The sequence below is a fragment of the Mobula birostris genome, chromosome 5, assembly GCF_030028105.1.
Source record: "Mobula birostris isolate sMobBir1 chromosome 5, sMobBir1.hap1, whole genome shotgun sequence".
Classification (NCBI taxonomy): Eukaryota; Metazoa; Chordata; class Chondrichthyes; order Myliobatiformes; family Myliobatidae; genus Mobula; species Mobula birostris.
The window spans coordinates 29778986-29800847 of NC_092374.1; the positions used below are offsets into that span (position 1 = coordinate 29778986).

Here is a 21862-nt window from a genome sequence, read left to right on the forward strand (position 1 = left end):
AATGGTGACAACATCATGAGCACTAAAATCAATATATTAAATGGAAAGAAATGTAAATAGATTGCTGCATAACCTAAAAGGAATCCTTAGGTCTTTTAATGGTGGGAAGTGAGAGGGATAAAAGCAAATATTGCATCTCCCATGGTTGTATGAGAAAGTGTCATAAGAAGGAGTGTGGCTGGTGAAGGAGTATGGACCAGGGAAAGGGGGAATGTTCGCTTTGGAATACTGCATGGGGAATGGAGGGTAAGGTGTGTCTGATAGTGGAATCCCATTAGAGCTGGCAAAAATTATGGAGGATATCCACCCATCCCTATCTCTGCAATTTAAAATGCTTTTGCTCCATATCATTCCAGTTCTGATGAAGGGTTCATTGACGTATAATTAACCTCTTTGCTCTCTACTGATACCTCCTGACTTGCTGAATATCAAGCATTTTCCATTTATGTCTCTGATTTCCTGTCACTAATTGTTTTTGCTAGTTTTTTTTTCTGAATTGATCCAGCTAAATACTTTGTGCTTCAGTTATTTGATAAAGCAGAAAACCAGTTTTCCATTAAAAGTGATATAGCAAGTTATATGAATCCTAAAAGCTTCTTTTAAAAATAAAAACGTGTGACTTAAATCATATGTCTCAAAGATTACCATTAGTAAGAATAGACAAGGATCAAAATTTTAATGTCAAGAACACTCATACCTGTTGCATCTCTGAAACTGAAGGCACTGGTTTGGAATAGTATCCTTGGATTCTGAACCAAGAGATGACGCATTTTATACAATGGAAAGGAGCACCCCATCCAGAGTCGTTTACATCATCTTCTAAGATGTGATGATAGTCGTAATACCCATGCACTAAATAAATCTTGAAAGTAAATGAGAATAAATTACAAAATTGTACTTCATTGAGTGAAAATATGACCTGTACCATCCATTAAACTATTAGCGTTTTAACCACAATGTCAAAAACAATCCCAAGTTTTTTTCAGCCTCTCCTTAGGTGGAAAAGTAATAGTCAACATCACTCTCTATTCATAAAGACTTGGCAAAACCACTACAAAATTAAAATTACACCAGCGGTTCTGGAAAACACCTGCCAAAATCTGTGTTGCAGGTACAAACTAATTATCAAGGTGAAAGTAACTGGGGAGTGCATTGAAGACAGGGAACAAAGACACCCTTACTCTTCTTATAATGTAGTAGCTTCAACCTCTCTCAAAGGACATCCACACAAACAGCAGCCCTCAATGAAATCCACACAAGCCACTGACATTATGTCCACTGGCACCATAGATAAAAGATGCCAGATGATTCAAAGTGAAGTGGTAACCATGAGTCCCAAGTTATGGAATACATCACGTCAACCTGCCATTAAGATTTGTTGTAGACAGCATCTAATTTCTTCATTTGACATCTCAGGTGGTCTTCAACTAAAATCATGGGCAAGACATTCAAGAGTCATGTGAAAAGAGAGAAAGAAAGAGAGAACAAATATTGCACCTACATTGTGATGTATTTTGTTGTACAGTTCACAATTTTAACTACCATATGTACCTTGAAGCTTTCAGGATCAGGAAGAGGAATGTACTTGTGTATGTTCCTTCGGTACATGTTTGCCATTTCATCACTGGGAAAATTAAAGGCCATTGTACGACGAAAGTATGGTTTATCATCCAGACCAAATTTGGTGTGCATCTCCTGAGTATAGTGAAAAAATAAAAATGTTTAATCTGATGATATCTTAAGATACTTCAATTATTATTTAAATAAGAATATTTTGCAGTCTTCCTTAATCTAACCTACCCGATGATAGGAGAAGCTCACCACATTTCTAACAAAGAACAAATCATGGGAGCTCGAGAAATGATCAGTTCCAAGAAAAAAAATATGACAATCAGATCCTGGCATCTCAACAAGGCAAAATTACTTAATTATTAAAAGTAGTATGGACACAACTACCTTAACAGTAGCTATATTAAGTCTGTCAGGAAGGGTTGATTCTGCCCAAAGCTCAAACATCAAGCACATTATCTTTTTACCAACATCATCCACCTTCTTTTAAAACAGGATACATCAGGTCAAAAACAAACATCAGGTCCATTAGAAGTTCTAGCTTGGTTTTGCTTCCCTTAAATAATGTTGATTTTCCAACCAAAACTCTTGGAGTTCTGGAAGGAAACTCTAACACATCAGTCTTCTTCCTTAGTGCCTACCTACACTGATGGCAATGTCAAATTTTACATTGTAGAAGAGGGGTGCCTACTCTTGTGCCAATTCCAACTCTATAAACTTCCCATTACATCCAACAGCAGTTCTAATTAGAAACCTCTGGAGCTCCAGCCACAGAGTGACATTGTAGCTGTAAATAAGTGCCTCTCAAGTGCTTCTTGAAACTACTGTATGCAAGGTTACTGAAGACCAAGGAATAGCACTACCTACGTGTACAACTCAATGCAATTCACACATGGAGGAAATTGGCAGTGTTGTGAGTAATGAGGAAGCTGGTCGCATAATGAAGCAGGTTATTGATCATTTGGAAAAATGGGTAGAGAAATGGCAGGTGTTGCACTTTGGGAGGTAAAACGTAAGAGAAAGTACACAATAAGTGGCAGGACCTTTAGGAGCATTGATGTACAGAGAGATATTGGGTGCGAATTCATAACCGTCCAAAATTAGCAACACAATTAGACAGAACATATTAGACAAGGCATATGGCACAATTGCCTTCATTGGTTGGGGCATTAAGTATAAAAGTTAGGAAGTCACTTTGCAACAGTATAAAACAGTAGTTAAGCTACATTAGAAATACTGTGTGCTGTTCTGGTCACCACCTTACAGGAAGGGTAAGAAAGCCCTGGAGAGAATGCAAAAAGAGTATTGCCAGGATTTGAGAGTATTTGAGAGTTATAAGGAGAGGTTGAAAAAGATTTGGGATTGTTTTCTCTGAAAACTGAATGAAGAGCAAGGCTGGCAGGATTAGGCAAGCCTAATGACATGGGATATTGAGGCATTGCAAGGATAACTGGTGAGTGTCCTTTTCCCAGACACAAAAATTGTGGGTCAAAGGGCCTGTTCCTGTGGTGTACTGTTCTATGTTCCACATATATTAGAATTCTTTCATGGGTTTAGATGAAATCTGTGTAGGTTCCTAAACAGTTTCTAATTACCAGAAGCTACCCTACCAAGCTTTAACATGTCATCAAGTTCATTTTAATTCAAAGAATTTATCATGAGCCGATCCATTCTCCCATTTAGTCCCACTCCCCCACCTTTTCACCGTAACCTTTGATGCCCTGGCTACTCAGATACCTATCAATCTCTGCCTTAAATACTTGGCCTCCACTGCCGCCCATGGTAACAAATTCCATAGATTCACCACCCTCTGGCTAAAAAAATTTCTTCGCATTTCTGTTCTGAATGGGTGCCCTTCAATCCTTAAGTCATGTCCTCTCGTACTAGACTCCCCCACCATGGGAAACAACTTTGCCACATCCACTCTGTCCATGCCTTTCAACATTCGAAATGTTTCTATGAGGTCTCCCCTCCTTCTTCTAAACTCCAAGGAATACAGTCCAAGAGCAGACAAACGTCCCTCATATGTTAACCCTCTCATTCCCGAAATCATTCTAGTGAATCTTCTCTGTACCCTCTCCAACGTCAGTACATCCTTTCTTAAATAAGGAGACCAAAACTGCCCACAGTACTCCAAGTGAGGTCTCACCAGCGCCTTATAGAGCCTCAACATCACATCTCCGCTCCTATACTCTATTCCTCTAGAAATGAATGCCAACATTGCATTCGCCTTCTTCGCCACCGACTCAACCTGGAGGTTAACCTTAAGGGTATCCTGTACAAGGACTCCCAAGTCCCGTTGCATCCCAGAACTTTGAATTCTCTCCCCATTTAAATAATAGTCTGCCCATTTATTTCTTCTGCCAAAGTGCATAACCATACACTTTCCAACATTGTATTTCATTTGCCACTTCTTTGCCCATTCTTCCAATCTATCCAAGTCTCTCTGCAGACTCTGTGTTTCCTCAGCACTACTGGCCCCTCCACCTATCTTCGTATCGTCAGCAAACTTAGCCACAAAGCCATCTTCCAAAGCTGAAGCACCTGGCTTCCCATTTTGCTGTGATTATCAGCATCATCTCTCCTCTCAAATAGAATATTTTTTGACAAGGGATTACAGAGAAAAGAAAATGAAACAGCCTTTTGAATTTTTCTGAGGTTTTTGCTTGCTGTAAATTACTTGCCTTACCTTCAAACACCTCTGTGGTTTCAGTATTTGGATACAAGACCCACATTTAGTACAAGACATTATTATTAATATAAAAGGGTTGCTAGAACAGAGGGGTCTTTAGGTATAAAAATTATTGAAAATAGCAGGCAAGCTAAAAAAACTATCAATAAAGTATAAGTAAGTCAAGGCTTTATTGATAGAGGCATCGACTATAAAATAAGGAAATCATGCTAAACATTTGGTGTGCCTTCAGAAATTACTTATGAGAATGGTCCCTAGGATGATTGACTACAGTTGCAAAGGCAGATTCGAGTGGTTCTTTTATTTTTCTTTATAGAAGACTGGGGGCAGTTTTCATTAAAGTATATAACGTAATGAAGGGTTGGAACAAAGTGGAAATTGAGTCTGTTCCCTTTGGTGAAGGTGTCAAGAAGTAAAGGTCACATGTATAAAATAAAGATCTCTGAATCCGAATGTAATCTGGTGGAATCAGCAAGTGGTAAGAAGGAATTCAGTAAACAGAATGTCAGAAATATTTGCAAAGCTATGGAGAAATGAATGGAGGAGTTGCTGCAGTAAGGAGCTGATGTAGAGATAATGACCAAATGGCATCTAACCATTCTATAATTCTATGAAAATTAGGCACTAGCTCACCAGACACAGATACCACAGAATTTAGCAGGACTCCACCATTCAAAAATCACAAGAATTAATAATCAACCAAAATACATTATTAAATAGGCAAAAAGGTACAGATTCTGTCACTTGAATAATTGAAGAATGACTCATGATGGATAAAATCAGTAACTAATTCTGTTTCAATGAAAAGCAAATGTACTGGAATCAATCATTATACTTGTCGTTGTGGTTCTAGGTTTTCCTCAGAGACTCCACCAGGATATATTACTGTAGTAAGAGTAGCTTTCTCGGGCAGTTCAAAGTGGAAGGGTTGTGGTATTGGAACAGTCTTTCCTTTTGCATATTTTTGAATGCACTTCTCCATCTCAGATAACTGTGATGTAATTAATTCCACAAACTGATCTTGTAGTCTGTTAAAAACATAAATTATACTTAATATTAGTGTCATACTCTAAACTACAAGTATCTTACTTTGTGACATGGAAGTTATTTCTTCTTAGTATTAAATTAGTACATCTGCAATTTAGATCTCTTACCACTTGCTGCTTTCACTCAAACACAGAAAAGCCCATGTGCCAAACTAATTAAGTCTATTTAATGGGATGCCTGTTTAATTTAATCCCTCCTGCCTGTACATAGTTCATATCCCTCAATTCTCTGCATGTCTGTGTACCTTTATAAGAGCCGCCTGAACACTGCTGTTATGAATGTTTCCACCACTATTCCTGGCAGCACATGCCAGGCACCCACCACTTTCTATGTAAAAAACACGTGCCCTGCACATCTCCTTTAAACTTTAAACACGCAAGAGTCTGCAGACGCTGGAGATCCAAAGCAAAGCACACAAAATGCTGGAGGAACTCAGCAGGTCACACAGCATCTATGAAAATGGATAAACAGTCGACATATCAGGCCAAGATCCTTCCTCAAGACTGAGATAGAAGGGGAAAGGAAGACACCAGAATAAAAAGGTGGGGAAAGGTGAAGGAGGATAGCTAGAAGGTGAAGCCAAGTGGGTGGGAAAGGCAAAGGATTGGAGAAGAAGGGATCTGATAGGAGTGGAGATTGGATTATAGGCAGTGGTGCAGCGGTAGCCGGAGCGCACCAGAGCACGTCCGGCACATCTTTAAGAAAAAAGCCGAAATAAACAAACTAATTAATTAGGTGCCGCCCAGGGTGATTTGAGTATCTCAGAAACTGCTGATCTCCTGGGACTTTTATGCACAACAGACTCTGGAGTTTACAAAGAATGGTGCCAAAAACAAAATAAAAACATCCAACGAGTGGATTTAACAAGATGTTTTCGCTCACAGAACAGCCACTCGTTGGATTTTTTTTTGTTTTTGGCGCCATTCTTTGTAAACTCCAGAGTCTGTTGTGCGTAAAAATCCCAGGAGATCAGCAGTTTCTGAGATACTCAAATCACCCCGGGCAGCACCTAATTAATTAGCTTGTTTATTTCGGCTTATTTCTGAAAGATGTGTCGGACGCGCTCCGGCTACAACTGCACCACTGATTATAGAAGAAAGTGAAGGAGGAGGGGGCCCAGGGGGAAGTTATAAGCAGGTGCAAAGAGGTAAAAGGCCAGAGCGGAGAACAGAAGAAGAGGAGAGGGGGAGGGAAAAAATAATTTTACTGGATGGAGAAATCGACATTCATACCATTAGGTTGGAGGCTATCCAGATGGATAATAAGGTGTTGCTCCTCCTGAGGATGGCCTCATCTTTGCACAAGAGGATGGTCATGGGTCAACATGTCAGAAAAGGAATGGGAATCAAAATGTCTGGCCACCAGAGAGTTCCACTTTAGGTGGATACAGCAGAGCTGCTTGATGAAGGAGTCCCCAGTTTATGACAGGTCTCACCAGTGTGGCGGAGGCCTCACTGGAACCACCAGCCACAGTAGATGACGCCAGCAGGTTTGCAGGCGAAGTGTTGCCTCACTTGGAAGGAATGTCTGAGGCCCTGAATAGAGGTGAGGGAGGAGGTGAATGGGCAGGTGTAACACTTGCGGTGCTTGCAGGGATACGTGCAAGGAAATTAGTGGGTAGGGATGGATTGGCAAGGGAACTGCGGAGGGATCGATCCCTGTGGAAAGTGAGGTGTGGGGAAGGTAAAGATATGTTTGATGGTAGGATACCTTTGGAGATGGCAGAAGTTGTGGAGGATGATGTGGAGGATAATGTGTTGGATGCGGAGGTTCATGGGTGGTAGGTAAGGATTAGAGGAACTCTATCACTGTTAAGTCAGTGGGAAGATGGGGTGAGCTCAGATGTTCGGAAAATGGAGGAGTTGCAGGTGAGGGCAGCATCAATGGTGGAGGAAGGGAAACTCCGCTCTTAGAAGAAGGAAAACATCTCTGATGTCCCAGAAAGGAAGGCCACATCCTGGGAACAGTTGCAGCGGAGGCAAAGGAACTGAGAAAAGGAAATAAAAACAACAGGAATTCTGCAGATGCTGGAAATTCATGCAACACACATCAAAGTTGCTGGTGAACACAGCAGGCCAAGCAGCATCTGTAGGAAGAGGTGCAGTCAACGTTTCAGGCCGAGACCCTTCGTCAGGACTAACTGACATTTCAGGCCGTTAGTCCTGACGAAGGGTCTTGGCCTGAAACGTCGACTGCACCTCTTCCTACAGATGCTGCTTGGCCTGCTGCGTTCACCAGCAACTTTGATGTGTGTTGTTGTGAGAAAAGGAAATAACGTTTTTACAGGAGATAGGGTGGGAAGAAGTATAGTCAAGATAACCGTGGGATTCAGTAGAAGTATAAAAGATGTCGGTTGACAGTTTGTCTCCAGAGACGGAGACAGGGAGAATGAGAAAGGGGTGGCTGGTGTCAGAAATGGACACAGTGAATTTAAGGGCAGCGTGGAAGTTATAGGCAAAGTTGATGAAATTGATGAGCTCAGCATGAGTGCATGAAGCAGCACCAATGCAGATGTCAATGTAGCGGAGGAAGAGTTGGGGAGTATTACCGGATTGTTCTACATAGCCAACAAAGAGGCAGCCATAGCTGGGGCCATGCAGGTTCCCACGGCTACCCCTCAAGTCCAGAGAAAGTGGGAGGAACTAAAGGAAAAATTGTTGAGGGTGAGGACCAGTTCTGCCAGATGGAGAATGGTGGTGGAGGAGAATTGGTTGGTTCTTTTGTTAAGAAAGAAGTGGACAGCTTTGAGGCCTTCTTGGTGGGGGATAGAGGTGTATAGGGACTGAACATCCATGGTCAAAGTAAGGCAGTCAGGGCCAGGGAATTGAAAGTTACTGAGGAGATCTTGATCCCCCATGATTGTACAGTCAAGTTTCCATTGAACTCAATATATAAGCTTGTTGATGACACCACAATTGTAGGCCGTATCTCGGGTAATGATGAGTTTGAGTACATAGAGGAAATTAAGAACCTGGTGGCATGGTGCTGTCATGTGTGACGCCAAGCAGAGCTACCGGACGGATGACGCTAATGAGAGAGATAACGGAAGACAATGGAGAAACATTCAAAATGCTAATAAGAGGGAAGAGAGAGATTAACGAGAAAGAAACACATTTCAGATATTGACAGACCATTTGCTTTGAACCTGAACTGTTTGAAGTTTGATGGGGGTGATACCCCAGCAGGGGGATAAAAAGAGCAGGTTTGCTAAGGCACGACACGCCACGAGACCCTGGAAAGAGCAGTGTGCCCCCACAAGTTGGTGGAGTTTGGAGGACCGATTTGCGGGAATCAGTCAGAGGCTCAGAGGGTGTGAAGGTACAATCGGTTGGAACCTGGGGTGTGTGTCCGCCCTTGCCTGGGTGCCGGGTTCACCGCGGAAGAACGATCGTAAGCGGAACAGAGGGGTCACAGTCGGTGACCACAGCGGGAGCAGAAGATATCAAAAGGTCTGCCCAAAACCAGCTGCATCTCTCACTCTCTCTCTCTCTCTCTCTCTCTCCAACGGTACAACAACAGCGATTACTTCAAACTGCACTAAACTGAACTGAACTCTGCTTCACTTAAGACCGATCATTTTACCCCTAGACTGTGATAGAGCTTGGTTGATTCCTATTACCCTATTTCTGCGTATATGTGTGTATTATCATTGCTAACCTGTTACATTTATATCCTTGCGATTAGTGTACAGTATTACTTATTTCTTTAATAAAACTTTATTAGTTCCTAGTAATCACAGACTCCAATGAGCGTTCCATTTCTGCTGGTTTGGCAACCCAGGTACGGGGTACGTAACATAAGTGGGGATCTTGTCCGGGATTTTGAACGCCAAAATTGGGACTGGGTAAATTGATTGGGTTAAAATTCCCAAAAGAGAATAAAAGGGCAAACAGCAGAAATGGAGATTGAGGAATTTCTAAAGGCGCCAACCTTGGAGGCATCAGAGGATGCCAGGAAATCAGAATTGGTGACTGTTGCCAAACGGTTGAATCTTTTTAAGGGGAAGCCGACAATGAGGAGAGCAGAGATGCACAGAGCTATCGTTGAGCTTTATGTATCAAAAAGTGTGCCTCCCCACGGGGAGTTGGAGATGGTGTCTATGAGCAAACCTGGTGGAGAGGCAGTGCAGCTGCAGATGGAAAAATTAAGACTTGAGCATGAGTTCCGAGTAAAGCAATTAGAACGAGAAGAGAAGCAGTTAGAACGGGAAGAGAGAGTAAGGCAGTTAGAACGGGAAGAGAGAGTAAAGCAGTTAGAACGGGAAGAGAGAGAGAAGGAAAGGGAGTTTGAGCTGGAGAAGTTAAGGATGGCGCTAGAGAGGGGCCAAATGCAGAACCAAGGTGGAGGGTTCAGGGTGACCCAAGAGGTTAGGTTGGTTCCCCCATTTGAGGAGGCTGACGTTGATCAGCACTTTCTACATTTTGAAAAAGTCGCTGCAAGTCAGGACTGGCTGAGGGATAAGTGGGCTGTTTTGCTTCAGAGGGTACTTAAGGGGAAGGCTCAACAAGCTTACTCAACGTTGTCAGCAGAAGATGCCCAGAGGTATGATGTGATGAAAGAGGCTATACTCAGGATTTATGAGTTGGTCTCGGAGGCATACTGGCAAAGGTTCTGGAATGTGAGAAAGCAGTGGGGCTGCACGTATTTAGAGTTTGCCCGTGAGATGCAGATGTATTGTGAGCGTTGGTGCGCCTCGAAAGGGGTCACTGGGGATTATGACAGACTGCTACAGCTAATACTGATTGAGCAATTTAAAGGTTGTGTCCCTGAAGGTATGAGGCACTATCTAGATGAGAAAGAGGCAGAAACCTTAGCCACAACTGCTAAGTTAGCGGATGAGTACGTGTTAACACACAAAGCAAAGTTTACCCCGACTAAGAGCTACCAGAAGGGTAGTCGAGAGAGCGGAGAAAGTCCGCCAGAAAAGCCAGAAAGTAAGCTGGGGACGAGTGAGAAGGATGAGGAAGACAGGAAGCAGTTTGGTAGGAAATCTCCTGGGTCCATAGAACCATAGAACCATAGAAACTACAGCACAGAAGCAGGCCCTTTGGCCCTTCTTGGCTGTGCCGAACCATTTTCTGCCTAGTCCCACTGACCTGCACACGGACCATAACCCTCCATACACCTCCCATCCATGTATCTGTCCAATTTATTCTTAAATGTTAAAAAAGAACCTGCATTTACCACCTCGTCTGGCAGCTCATTCCATACTCCCACCACTCTCTGTGTGAAGAAGCCCCCCCTAATGTTCCCTTTAAACTTTTCCCCCCTCACCCTTAACCCATGTCCTCTGGCTTTTTTCTCCCCTTGCCTCAGTGGAAAAAGCCTGCTTGCATTCACTCTATCTATACCCATCATAATTTTATATACCTCTATCAAATCTCCCCTCATTCTTCTACGCTGCAGGGAATAAAGTTCTAACCTATTCAACCTTTTCTCTGTAACTGAGTTTCTCAAGTCCCGGCAACATCCTTGTAAACCTTCTCTGCACTCTTTCAACCTTATTTATATCCTTCCTGTAATTTGGTGACCAAAACTGAACACAATTCTCCAGATTCGGCCTCACCAATGCCTTATACAACCTCATCATAACATTCCAGCTGTTATACTCAATACTTCGATTAATAAAGGCCAATGTACCAAAAGCTCTCTTTACGCCCCTATCTACCTGTGACGACACTTTTAGGGAATTTTGTATCTGTATTCCCAGATCCCTCTGTTCCACTGCACTCCTCAGTGCCTTACCATTAACCCTGTATGTTCTACATTGGTTTGTCCTTCCAACGTGCAATACCTCACACTTGTCAGTATTAAACTCCATCTGCCATTTTTCAGCCCATTTTTCCAGCTGGTCCAAGTCCCTCTGCAGGCTCTGAAAATCTTCCTCACTGTCTACTACACCTCCAATCTTTGTATCATCAGCAAACTTGCTGATCCAATTTACCACATTATCATCCAGATCATTGATATAGATGACAAATAACAATGGACCCAGCACTGATCCCTGTGGCACACCACTAGTCACAGGCCTCCACTCAGAGAAGCAATTCTCTACCACCACTCTCTGGCTTCTTCCATCGAGCCAATGTCTAATCCAATTTACCACCTCTCCATGTATACCTAGCGACTGAATTTTCCTAACTAACCTCCCATGCGGGATCTTGTCAAAGGCCTTACTGAAGTCCATGTAGACAACATCCACTACCTTCCCTTCATCCACTTTCCTGGTAACCTCCTCGAAAAACTCCAACAGATTGGTCAAACATGACCTACCACGCACAAAGCCATGTTGACTCTCCCTAATTATCCCCTGTCTATCCAAATGCTTGTAGATTCTGTCTCTTAGTACTCCCTCCAATAACTTACCTACTACTGACGTTAAACTCACCCGCCTATAACTTCCCGGATTACTTTTCGATCCTTTTTTAAACAATGGAACAACATGAGCCACTCTCCAATCCTCCGGCACTTCACCCGTAGACAGCGACATTTTAAATATTTCTGCCAGGGCCCCCGCAATTTCAACACTAGTCTCCTTCAAGGTCCGAGGGAACACTCTGTCAGGTCCCGGGGATTTATCCACTGTAATTTTCCTCAAGACAGCAAGCACCTCCTCCTTTTCAATCTGTACAGTTTCCATGGTCTCACTACTTGATTCCCTCAATTCCATAGATTTCATGCCAGCTTCCTTAGTAAATACAGACGCAAAAAACCTATTTAAGATCTCCCCCATTTCCTTTGGTTCCACACAAAGCCAACCACTCTGATCTTCAAGAGGACCAATTTTATCCCTTACAATCCTTTTGCTCTTAATATACTTGTAAAAGCTCTTTGGATTATCCTTCACTTTGACTGCCAAGGCAACTTCATGTCTTCTTTTAGCCCTCCTGATTTCTTTCTTAAGTATTTTCTTGCACTTCTTATACTCCTCAAGCACCTGATTTACCCCCTGTTTCCTATACATTTCATACAACTCCCTCTTCTTCTTTATCAGAGTTGCAATATCCCTTGAGAACCAAGGTTCCTTATTCCTATTCAATTTGCCTTTAATCTTGACAGGAACATACAAACTCTGCACTCTCAAAATTTCCCCTTTGAAGGCTTCCCACCTACCAATCACATCTTTGCCAGAGAACAACCTGTACCAATCCACACTTTTTAGATCCTTTCTCATTTCTTCAAATTTGGCCTTCTTCCAGTTCAGAACCTCAACCCTAGGACCAGATCTATCCTTGTCCATGATCAAATTGAAACTAATGGTGTTATGATCACTGGAACCAAAGTGCTCCCCTACACAGACTTCTGTCACTTGCCCTAATTTGTTACCTAACAGGAGATCCAATATTGCATCCCCTTTAGTTGGTCCCTCTATATATTGATTTAGAAAACTTTCCTGAACACATTTTACAAACTCTAAACCATCTAGACCCCTAACATTATGGGAGTCCCAATCAATGTATGGAAAATTAAAATCCCCTACCACCACAATGTATCGTATGCTATAATTATGGGAAAGCCGGTCACATTGCGTCCAGGTGTTTTGCCCCAAAGAAGGAGACGGGGAAAGGAAAAACGACGACTCTGACTGGCTGTATTAAGCTGGCAAACAAACCGCTAGGGGAGAGGAGGTCTGATAGAGTTCAGGAAGGGCGCGAGAAGTTTATTTTGGCCGGATTGGTGTTGGTGAAGGAGGGGTCAACCCCAGCAACCCCAGTTCCAGTACGGATCTGGAGAGACATTGGGGCTTGTCAGTCATTGATCTTAAGGAGTGTGTTAGACTTTAGTGCAGAGACCGAGATTGGGGAGGTCAGTGTGCTAAAAGGCATTGGGAAAGGGACTGAAGCAGTACCCTTGCACCAGATACACCTAAAAGTGACTTGGTCTCTGGACTGGTCACGATAGGGGTGAGGCCCGAATTACCGATGGAAGACGTGGCGGTCTTACTCGGTAACAACCTTGCAGGTGGAGATGTGTACCCGGCAGTGAAGCTGACGAGCAAGCCTGCCAGGACTGAGGACCCGCCCATGGACTCACAGGTTTATCCCGTTTGCGCAGTAACTCGGCGCATGTCGAGAAAGGTTGCCGAAGCGAATGTAGATTTAGCTGAGACATTTTTACCAGCCTTGTACCAGGAGGGATTAGAAAGTGAGAAGAAGGAGCATAGTGGAGTGGAAGGAAGTGAGGGAGTTGAGGTAGCTTTATCATTAGCAAGGAAGGAATTTATACAGGCACAGGAACGAGACGAGGAGCTGATGGTTTCGACGGAGACAGCCCTCTCCGAAGCTGAAATAAAAAGGGAACCAGTGGGCTATTATGTGAAGGAGGGAGTACTGATGAGGAAGTGGAGACCAAGTACCATGCCCGCAGATGAGGAGTGGGGGGTGGTACACCAGGTGGTAGTGCCGAAAATATATAGGGACGAGATTTTTAACCTGGCCCACAAGATACCCCTCGGTGGACATTTTGGGGGTGAGGAAAACAGTCAATAGAATTATGGAAGAGTTTTACTGGCCGAACATGAGGAAGGATATTATTGAATGTTGTAGACGGTGTCATTCCTGTCAGGTGGTAGGAAAGCCGAACCAGGTCCTGCCTAAAGCGCCCCTTTGACCGATACCCACTTTCGGGGAACCTTTTTCCCGAATAATTGTGGATTTTGTTGGTCCCCTGCCCAGAACTGCGAGTGGGCGAGAGTATGTGATGACTATGATGTGCGCCGCCACCAGGTTTCCGGAGGCTGTGCCCCTGGTAAGCATCAAAGCTCCCGCAGTGGTAAAGGCGCTTGTGAAATTTTTCACTACGGTGGGGCTGCCAAGGGAAATCCAGTCAGATCAGGGGAGTGTCTTCACATCTCACACATTCCGACGGATGTTGGATGAGATGGGAGCAAAGCAGATTTTGGCCTCCGCGTACCACCCAGAGTCCCAAGGGGCGTTGGAAAGATTCCACGCAACATTAAAGATCATTATTAAAATTTATTTTCAAGAGAAACGCTAGGGACTGGGATGATGCCTTGCCTCTCCTGTTATTTGCCGTAAGGGACACGGTTCAGGAGTCATTGGGGTTCAGCCCATTCGAGTTTGTCCTCGGTCATCGGCCCAGAGGACCTCTGACTTTACTGAAAGAGCAATGGTCCAGTCCGACAGTACAAGTCAATGTGATTGATTATGTTTTAAATTTCGTGAGAGGCTTAAAAGGATCTGTGACCTTGCCAAAGAAAATCTACGACACTTCCAAACTAAAATGAAACAGTGGTATGATAGATGTGCCCGCTAACAAGTGTTTCAAGTGGGCGATAGGGTCTTAGTTATGTTTCCAGTGGTAACCAACCCCCTCCAGGTGAGATTCCACAGTCCGTACAAAGTGATTAAAAAGATAGACCCTTCGAATTATGTTATTGAAATGCTGGACGGACGTAATCCGACCCAATTAGTACATATTAATATGTTAAAAGCTTACCACGATGAGAAGGCAGATCTAGTCGGTGCTATCACAAAAATAAATGAGGCTGGGGTGCCAAATGATAAGGGGAAAACTCATCTTGAAAAGATAAATATGGTGCCGACCAGATTGGAGAACTCTATTGTTTTGGCCAACTTTGCTGATAAGGTCTCTCACTTAACCCCTGAACAGAGCGAGCCGCTGATAAAGCTAATCAACCGGCACGCAGATGTATGTCTGGATGTCCCGAGGTGATGCAAGGGGACGGTACATGATGTTGTTGTCACATCAGATCAGCCTATTAAGCAACACCCCTATAGGATGAACTTAGAGAAGGGCAAGCTAGTGGAGAAAGAAATTGAACGCATGCTAGTCACAGGTAAAATTAGGCCATCCAAATCGGAATGGGCTTCTCCCTATGTGGTTGTCCCGAAACCCGATGGGAGCATACGATTCTGTACAGATTCAGAAAGGTGAACGCCATCACAAAAACTGATGCTTACCCCATCCCAAGGGTAGACGATTGCATCGATAAAGTGGGGAGAGCTAAGTACATCACTAAGATCGATTTGCTGAAAAGGTACTGGTGTGTTCCTTTAACCAACCAGGCTAGAGAAATCTCAGCACTTGTCACTCCATCCGGGTTATACGAGTATAATGTTTTACCTTTTGGCATGAAAAACGCCCCAGGGACCTTCCAAAGGATGATTAATTCAGTGATAAAAAGGTTAAAGAACACAGAAGTGTATATTGACAATTTAGTGGTCTGGAGTGACACGTGGGAGGAGCACATTGTGGCAGTAGAGGAACTGTTTAAACGGCTGTCTGAAGCCAACCTGACAGTGAACCTCACGAAAAGTGAGTTCGGCCACGCTAAGGTCACGTATGTGGTAGGACAGGGGCAGCTGGCACCGATGCAGGCTAAGGTGCAGCCTATCTCCGAAGTTCCCATCCCGATGGAAAAGAGAGCCCTGGGAAGGTTCTTGGAGATGGTGGGGTACTATGGGAAGTTTTGCAAAAACTTTGCGGATATTACCCTCCCTCTTACTAAGCTCTTGCCAAAAAATGTGAAGTTTGTGTGGAACGACCTTTGTCAACAAGCCTTCGAGAGTCTGAAGGCGATTCTGTGTCACCACCCTGTATTGAATGCACCTGACTTTTCAAAACTCTTCTCCCTAGCAACAGATGCTAGCGGCGAAGTGGCAGGGGCGGTGCTGTTGCAGACAGACAAACAGGAAATTGAACACCCAGTAGCTTATTTTTCTAAGAAGTTTAATGTCCATCAGAGAAATTATTCCACTGTGGAAAAGGAATTACTGGCAATCATACTGGCATTACAACATTTTGAGGTTTATATTTGTCCGGCACGGAAGCCACTGATAATTTACACTGATCACAATCCATTAGTGTTTTTGGCCACAATGAAGGATAAAAACAAACGCTTATTAAGTTGGAGCCTGGTATTACAGGAATTTGATATTAAGCTAAAACATATAAGAGGAACTGACAATGTGATTGCTGATTGTCTGTCAAGGTGTTAAAACTTAAAGTTCTCTGTATTAGCCGAATAGCTGATGACTACCTGTATATTAGTGTGTATCTTATAATGTGCATTCATGCCCATAATTTTTACCCCGGTAAAAAATCCTTTTAAGGGTGGGGGTGTCATGTGTGATGCCAAGCAGAGCTACCGGATGGATGATGCTAATGAGAGAGATAATGGAAGACAATGGAGAAACATCCAAAATGCGAATAAGAGAGAAGACAGAGATTAACGAGAAAGAAACACAATTCAGATATTGACAGATCGTTTGCTTTGAACCTGAACTGTTTGAAGTTTGATGGACAGGTGATACTCCAGCAGGGGGATAAAAGGAGCAGGTTTGCTAAGGCATGTCACGCCACGAGACCCTGGAAAGAGCAGTGTGCCCCCACAAGTTTGTGAGAGTTTGGAGGACCGGTTCGCGGGAATCAGTCAAAGGCTCACTGGATGTAAAGGTACAATTGGTGGGAACCTGGGGTGTGTGTCCGCCCTTGCCTGGGTGCCGGGTTCACCGCGGAAGAACAATTGTATTTGGAATGGAGGAGTCACAGTTGGTGACCACAGTGGGAGCAGAAGACATCAAAAGGTCTGCCCAAAACCAACTGCATCTCTCACTCTCTCTCTCTCTCTCCAATGGTACAACAACAGTGATTACTTCGAACTGCACTAACCTGAACTGAACTCTGCTTCACTTAAGACTGATCATTTTACCCCTAGACTGCGATAGAGCTTGGTTGATTCCTATTACCCTATTTCTGCGTATATCTGTTTATTATCATTGCTAACCTGTTACATTTATATCCTTGTGATTAGTGTACTGTATTACTTATTTCTTTAATAAAACCTTATTAGTTCCTAGTAATCACAGACACCAACGAGCGTTCCATTTCTGCTGGTTTGGCAACCCAGTTATGGGGTACATAACAGTGCGAAGACAATAACCTATCCCTCAACGTCAGTAAGATGAAGGAATTGGTTGTTGACTTCAGAAGGAGTAGCAGACCGTATGACCCCATCCACATTGGTGGTGCGCAGGTGGAACAGGTCAAAAGCTTTAAGTTTGTCGGGGTCAATATCACAAATGACCTGACTTGGTCCAACCAAGCAGAGTCCACTGTCAAGAAGGCCCACCAGTGCCTTTACATCCTGAGAAAGCTAAAGAAATTTGGCCTGTCCCCTAAATCCCTCACTAATTTTTATAGATGCACCGTAGAAAGTATTCTTCTAGGGTGCATCACAACCTGGTATGGAAGTTGTCCTGTCCAAGACCAGAAGAAGCTGCAGAAGATCGTGAACACAGCCCAGCATATCACACAAACTAATCTTCCGTCCTTGGACTCACTTTACACCGCACGCTGTCGGAGCAGTGCTGCCAGGATAATCAAGGACACGATCCACCCAGCCAACACACTTTTCATCCCTCTTCCCTCCGGGAGAAGGCTCAAGAGCTTGAAGACTCGTACGGCCAGATTTGGGAACAGCTTCTTTCCAACTGTGATAAGACTGCTGAACGGATCCTGACCCGGATCTGGGTCGTACCTTCCAAATATCCGGACCTGCCTCTCGGTTTTTTTTGCACTAGCTTACTTTCCCTTTTCTATTTTCTATTTATGATTTATAATTTAAATTTTTATTATATTTACTATCGATTTGTACTCCAGGGAGTGCAAAGTGCAGAATCAAATATCACTGTGATGATTGTACGCTCTAGTATCAATTGTTTGGCGACAATAAAGTAGTAATAATAATAATCATGAGAAGTGTCGCAGGTGTAGACTGAACCAAGGGGGAAAGAATGGAATTGAGGTATGAAGACATGAGTTCAGTGGGGCAAGAACAGGCAGAGACAATAAGCCTACCTGGACAGTTGGGTTTATGGATCTTGTTTAGGGGGTAGAAGCGAGCAGTGTGGAGCAAGGGAACTATGAGGTTGATGGCAGTGGATGGGTGTTCTCCAGAGCTGATGAGCTCAGTGATGGTTCTAAATTTGATGCCTTCTTAGCTTAAATGTATGCTCTCTAGTTTTAGATATTTTCACCCTGGGAAAGAAATACTGGCTGTCTATCTATGCCCCTCATCATTTTATAAAATTCTATCAGGTCTCCCCTCAGTCTCTGATGCTCCAAAGATAGCAATTTTAATTTGTACAAGCTCTCCCTATGGGAAATGCCTTCTAATCAAGGCAGCATCCTGGTAAACCTCATCTGTACCTTCTCCAGTCTCCGTATTCTTTCTATGATGGAGCAAGCAGAAATGAATGCAATATTCCAGATATGACACAACTAAATTTTAATAAAGCTGCAACATTACTACCTGACTCTTAAACTCAGTACCTTAAGTAATAAAGGCAAGCATGCAATACACCTTCTTTACCACCCTTTCGACTAACGTGGCCACTTTCAGGGAGCTATGGACTTGGAACCCGAGATATCTCTATACACCAATGCTGTAATCAGTCCAGATATTAACGGTATACTTTTCTTGTTGAATGCCTTACTAGCAGCATATAACATCCATTACTCTATCTTCATTAACCACCTTTATCAGCTCCTCAAAAAACTTAATCATGAAATGCCCTGCACAAAGCCATGCTGACTCCCCCCTACTCTCCCTAATTAATACTTGATCTCTTCTTAAATGAGGCTGGACAAGTGGCTGAAGTATCACTCAGGGAACACTTTAGGACCAGCGTTCAGAATTCCATTAGTTTCAAGTCATTGAGAAAATATAGGGCTGTTGCACCATTTTCTCTCCTAAATTAGAGCAAGGTTAATATTAACAACATTTCATAGGAAGCTGCAAACATTGATTAACAGAGACTGATTGCAAGTAAAAGGACATCTGGTAAGGTATACTTTTTAAAGATGAGATAGGGAGACTTCAGAACCAATATGTTCTGTTAGTGAAGGGCAAGGCTAGGATTAGGGAACCCTGCTTGATTTTGATATTGAAGCTCTGTTGAGGAAAGAGAAAGAGGTATATGTCAGGTATAGGCATCTGGGATTGGGTGAATCACTTGAAGAGTATAGGAATATAGAAGCGCATTTAAGAAGGAAATTAGGAGGGCGTACAGGAGACTTGAGATATCATTGGCAAATAAGGTAAACAATAAGCCTAAAAAATTATTTAAGTGTGTTAAAAGCAAAACCAGGAAGAAAATAGGTCTCATTAAAGATCTGTGTGGTTGTCTAGGTGTGGAGCCATGGGAAATGGGCAAGGTCTTAAGTGAATTATTTACTGGGGAAAGCAAGGGAGTTCAGAGAAGAGCACAGTAAAGCTCTAAACAAATTGTTATTACAAAAGAGATTTTGGTGGTCTTAAGGCACATGGAAGTGGATAAATCTTCAAGGTCTGTCAAGTGTACCTGACGACATTGTGGGAAGGTAGGAAATAAATTGCTGGGACCCTGGTAGAGCTTACAGTACCTTACTTATCTGTAGGCGAGGTACTAGAAGAATGGAAGGTAATTAATCTTGTCCCTTGATTTAAGAAGAGCTGCAAGGACAAACCAGGCAATTTCAGGTCAGTGAGCCCAACATTAGTGGTGGGAGAGTCACTGCAAGGGATTCTGAAAGGCAGGATCTTACTGAATTTGGAAAAGCAAGGACTTGTTAAGGAGAGTCAGCCATTTTTTTGAAGGGACGACAAAAAGGATTGACAGACAGGGCCAGGTGGTTGACATTGTCTACATGGACTTAAGCAAGGCTTTGACAAGGACATATGTCAAGAGAAGCTTTTTGAAAGGTAAGATAGGGACACCTTAGGACCATGTGGTAGGCCATAGGTTAGGCTGGTTTGGAAGGTTAGATCACATGGGATCCAGAAAGAATGTGTTACTTGAATACCAAATTGGCATGGTCTTAGGTGTCAGAGGCTGGTAGAGAAGGGTTGATTTTCAAATTGGTCGCCTGTGACCAATGGTTGTTACTGGGACTGAAGGGTTGGAATTGTATGCAGAGACAGAACAGCACAGAGCTTTTTTTCCCTTGAAGCATAGGATGCTGAAGGATGACCTTATAAAGAAAGAGTAGGAAAGTCTAATACTAGAGAGAATAGACTTAAGGTAAGAGGAGAAAACTTTAAAGGGGACCTAAGGGGAAACTTTCTTCCACACAGAGGATAGTGTGTTTGTGGAATAATCTACCAGAGGCAGTGGTTGAGGGAGGTAGTTACAATGCTTAAAAGACATTTGGACAGGTACGTGGATAGGAAAGGTTTAGGGGGATATAGATCAAAAATACACAAATCAGACTAGGTCTGGAAGACACTTTGGTCATGGGGATGGCTTAGGGCCAAGGGCCTGCTTCCATGATGTATAACTCTGTGACTCACATGATCCCAGAATACTGCCGCAGAACTTCCTCCAGACAATATTCCAGGTTCAACCATAAACATTGATAAATATCAGTGATGTTCCCTCCAATATATTGTCAAAAATGCAGCTGTACAATTGGTGATTCAGTGATTCCATTGTAATTCTTTTGATGGTATAACATTCAGAAATACCTAAAGCAGCATTCAGCTCTAAGCTGATAAGTGACTATCAATACTCACACGACATACATAGGGAGCAATAATAATTTCCAACAACAGAAATCCAGTTACATATTTACAACATTACTCTATGATTAGTATAAATGGCATGGATTTGGGAGGCCGCAGAGCCTGTTTCCATGCTGTGTCTCCCTCTGACATTCCATGGCATTATTTTTGTCAAATCCCCCTCCATCAGCATTTATCTGGGGTTTGTCAGTGAAGTCACTACTTGATAAGAAAATTAATTGACCAGACATATAAAGCTTTTCCATAATCATTAAGGCTTAAGCCAACACCTTGATAAGGTGAGCTCAAAATTTTCAGCTGCTCTTTTTCTGGACTGTAATTATTTAATAATTCCAACTAGTGGAGAGTTTTCTCACTAATCTCCAATTTATGGATTTCAATTTATTAGGATTTCTTGGTGTCACACTCAATCAAATACTGCCTTTCAACCTCAAGGGTTTAAGTGCAACTCCAACAACAGTCTATTCTAACACTGTCCAAGACAAAGCAGCCTGTTCAAATCAATCTTTTGAACATTATATTTAGACTCTAGTGCATGCAACCAACTTTGAATTTCTACCCCAGGATGTGATGAAGCAATTCATGTTAAGAATTCATGTTTTAACAACACTGCTAATACATGAAATTGATTTAAAAGTCTTTAAGATTCAGGACAGTACATACGTTCCCCATAGTTCTTCTGGATGAGCAAACAGTACCACATCAATAGGAAGAATCATATTGTAGTGCATGAGTGATTTCTTATCATGCAGCATAATTAGGCTTTGTATTTCATTACGTCTTCCCAACTCAAACATAACGTGTAGATTTATGACTTTCTGAAAGTTAAAAACAGTTATGCAAGAACTCTTTGAATTATTGAAAGGTTTCAGAGCTGGATTGTTTTTATATATAGCAATAGGAACAGTGAAAATTAAGGTGTGTTCTATCACCAAGTCTAGCAAAGTTTTACATTTTACAGATTATTGTAATCTCCTCCAAACCCCCAAACACCAATACATTTGTGC

The 21862-nt window shown here is 42.7% G+C and overlaps 1 protein-coding gene across 1 annotated transcript in view; it reads right to left on the reverse strand.

Moving 5' to 3' along the window:
- LOC140197210 (ufm1-specific protease 2-like) overlaps window positions 1–21862 on the reverse strand; it is a 76403-nt gene that overhangs the window by 31373 nt on the left and 23168 nt on the right. The window contains exons 5-8 of the mRNA XM_072257138.1: window positions 21519–21673; window positions 5097–5289; window positions 1552–1695; window positions 698–862 (exon numbers count right to left, since the gene is read on the reverse strand). Coding sequence (XP_072113239.1) covers window positions 698–862; window positions 1552–1695; window positions 5097–5289; window positions 21519–21673 — 657 coding nt within the window. The remainder of the gene's footprint in view (window positions 1–697; window positions 863–1551; window positions 1696–5096; window positions 5290–21518; window positions 21674–21862) is intronic.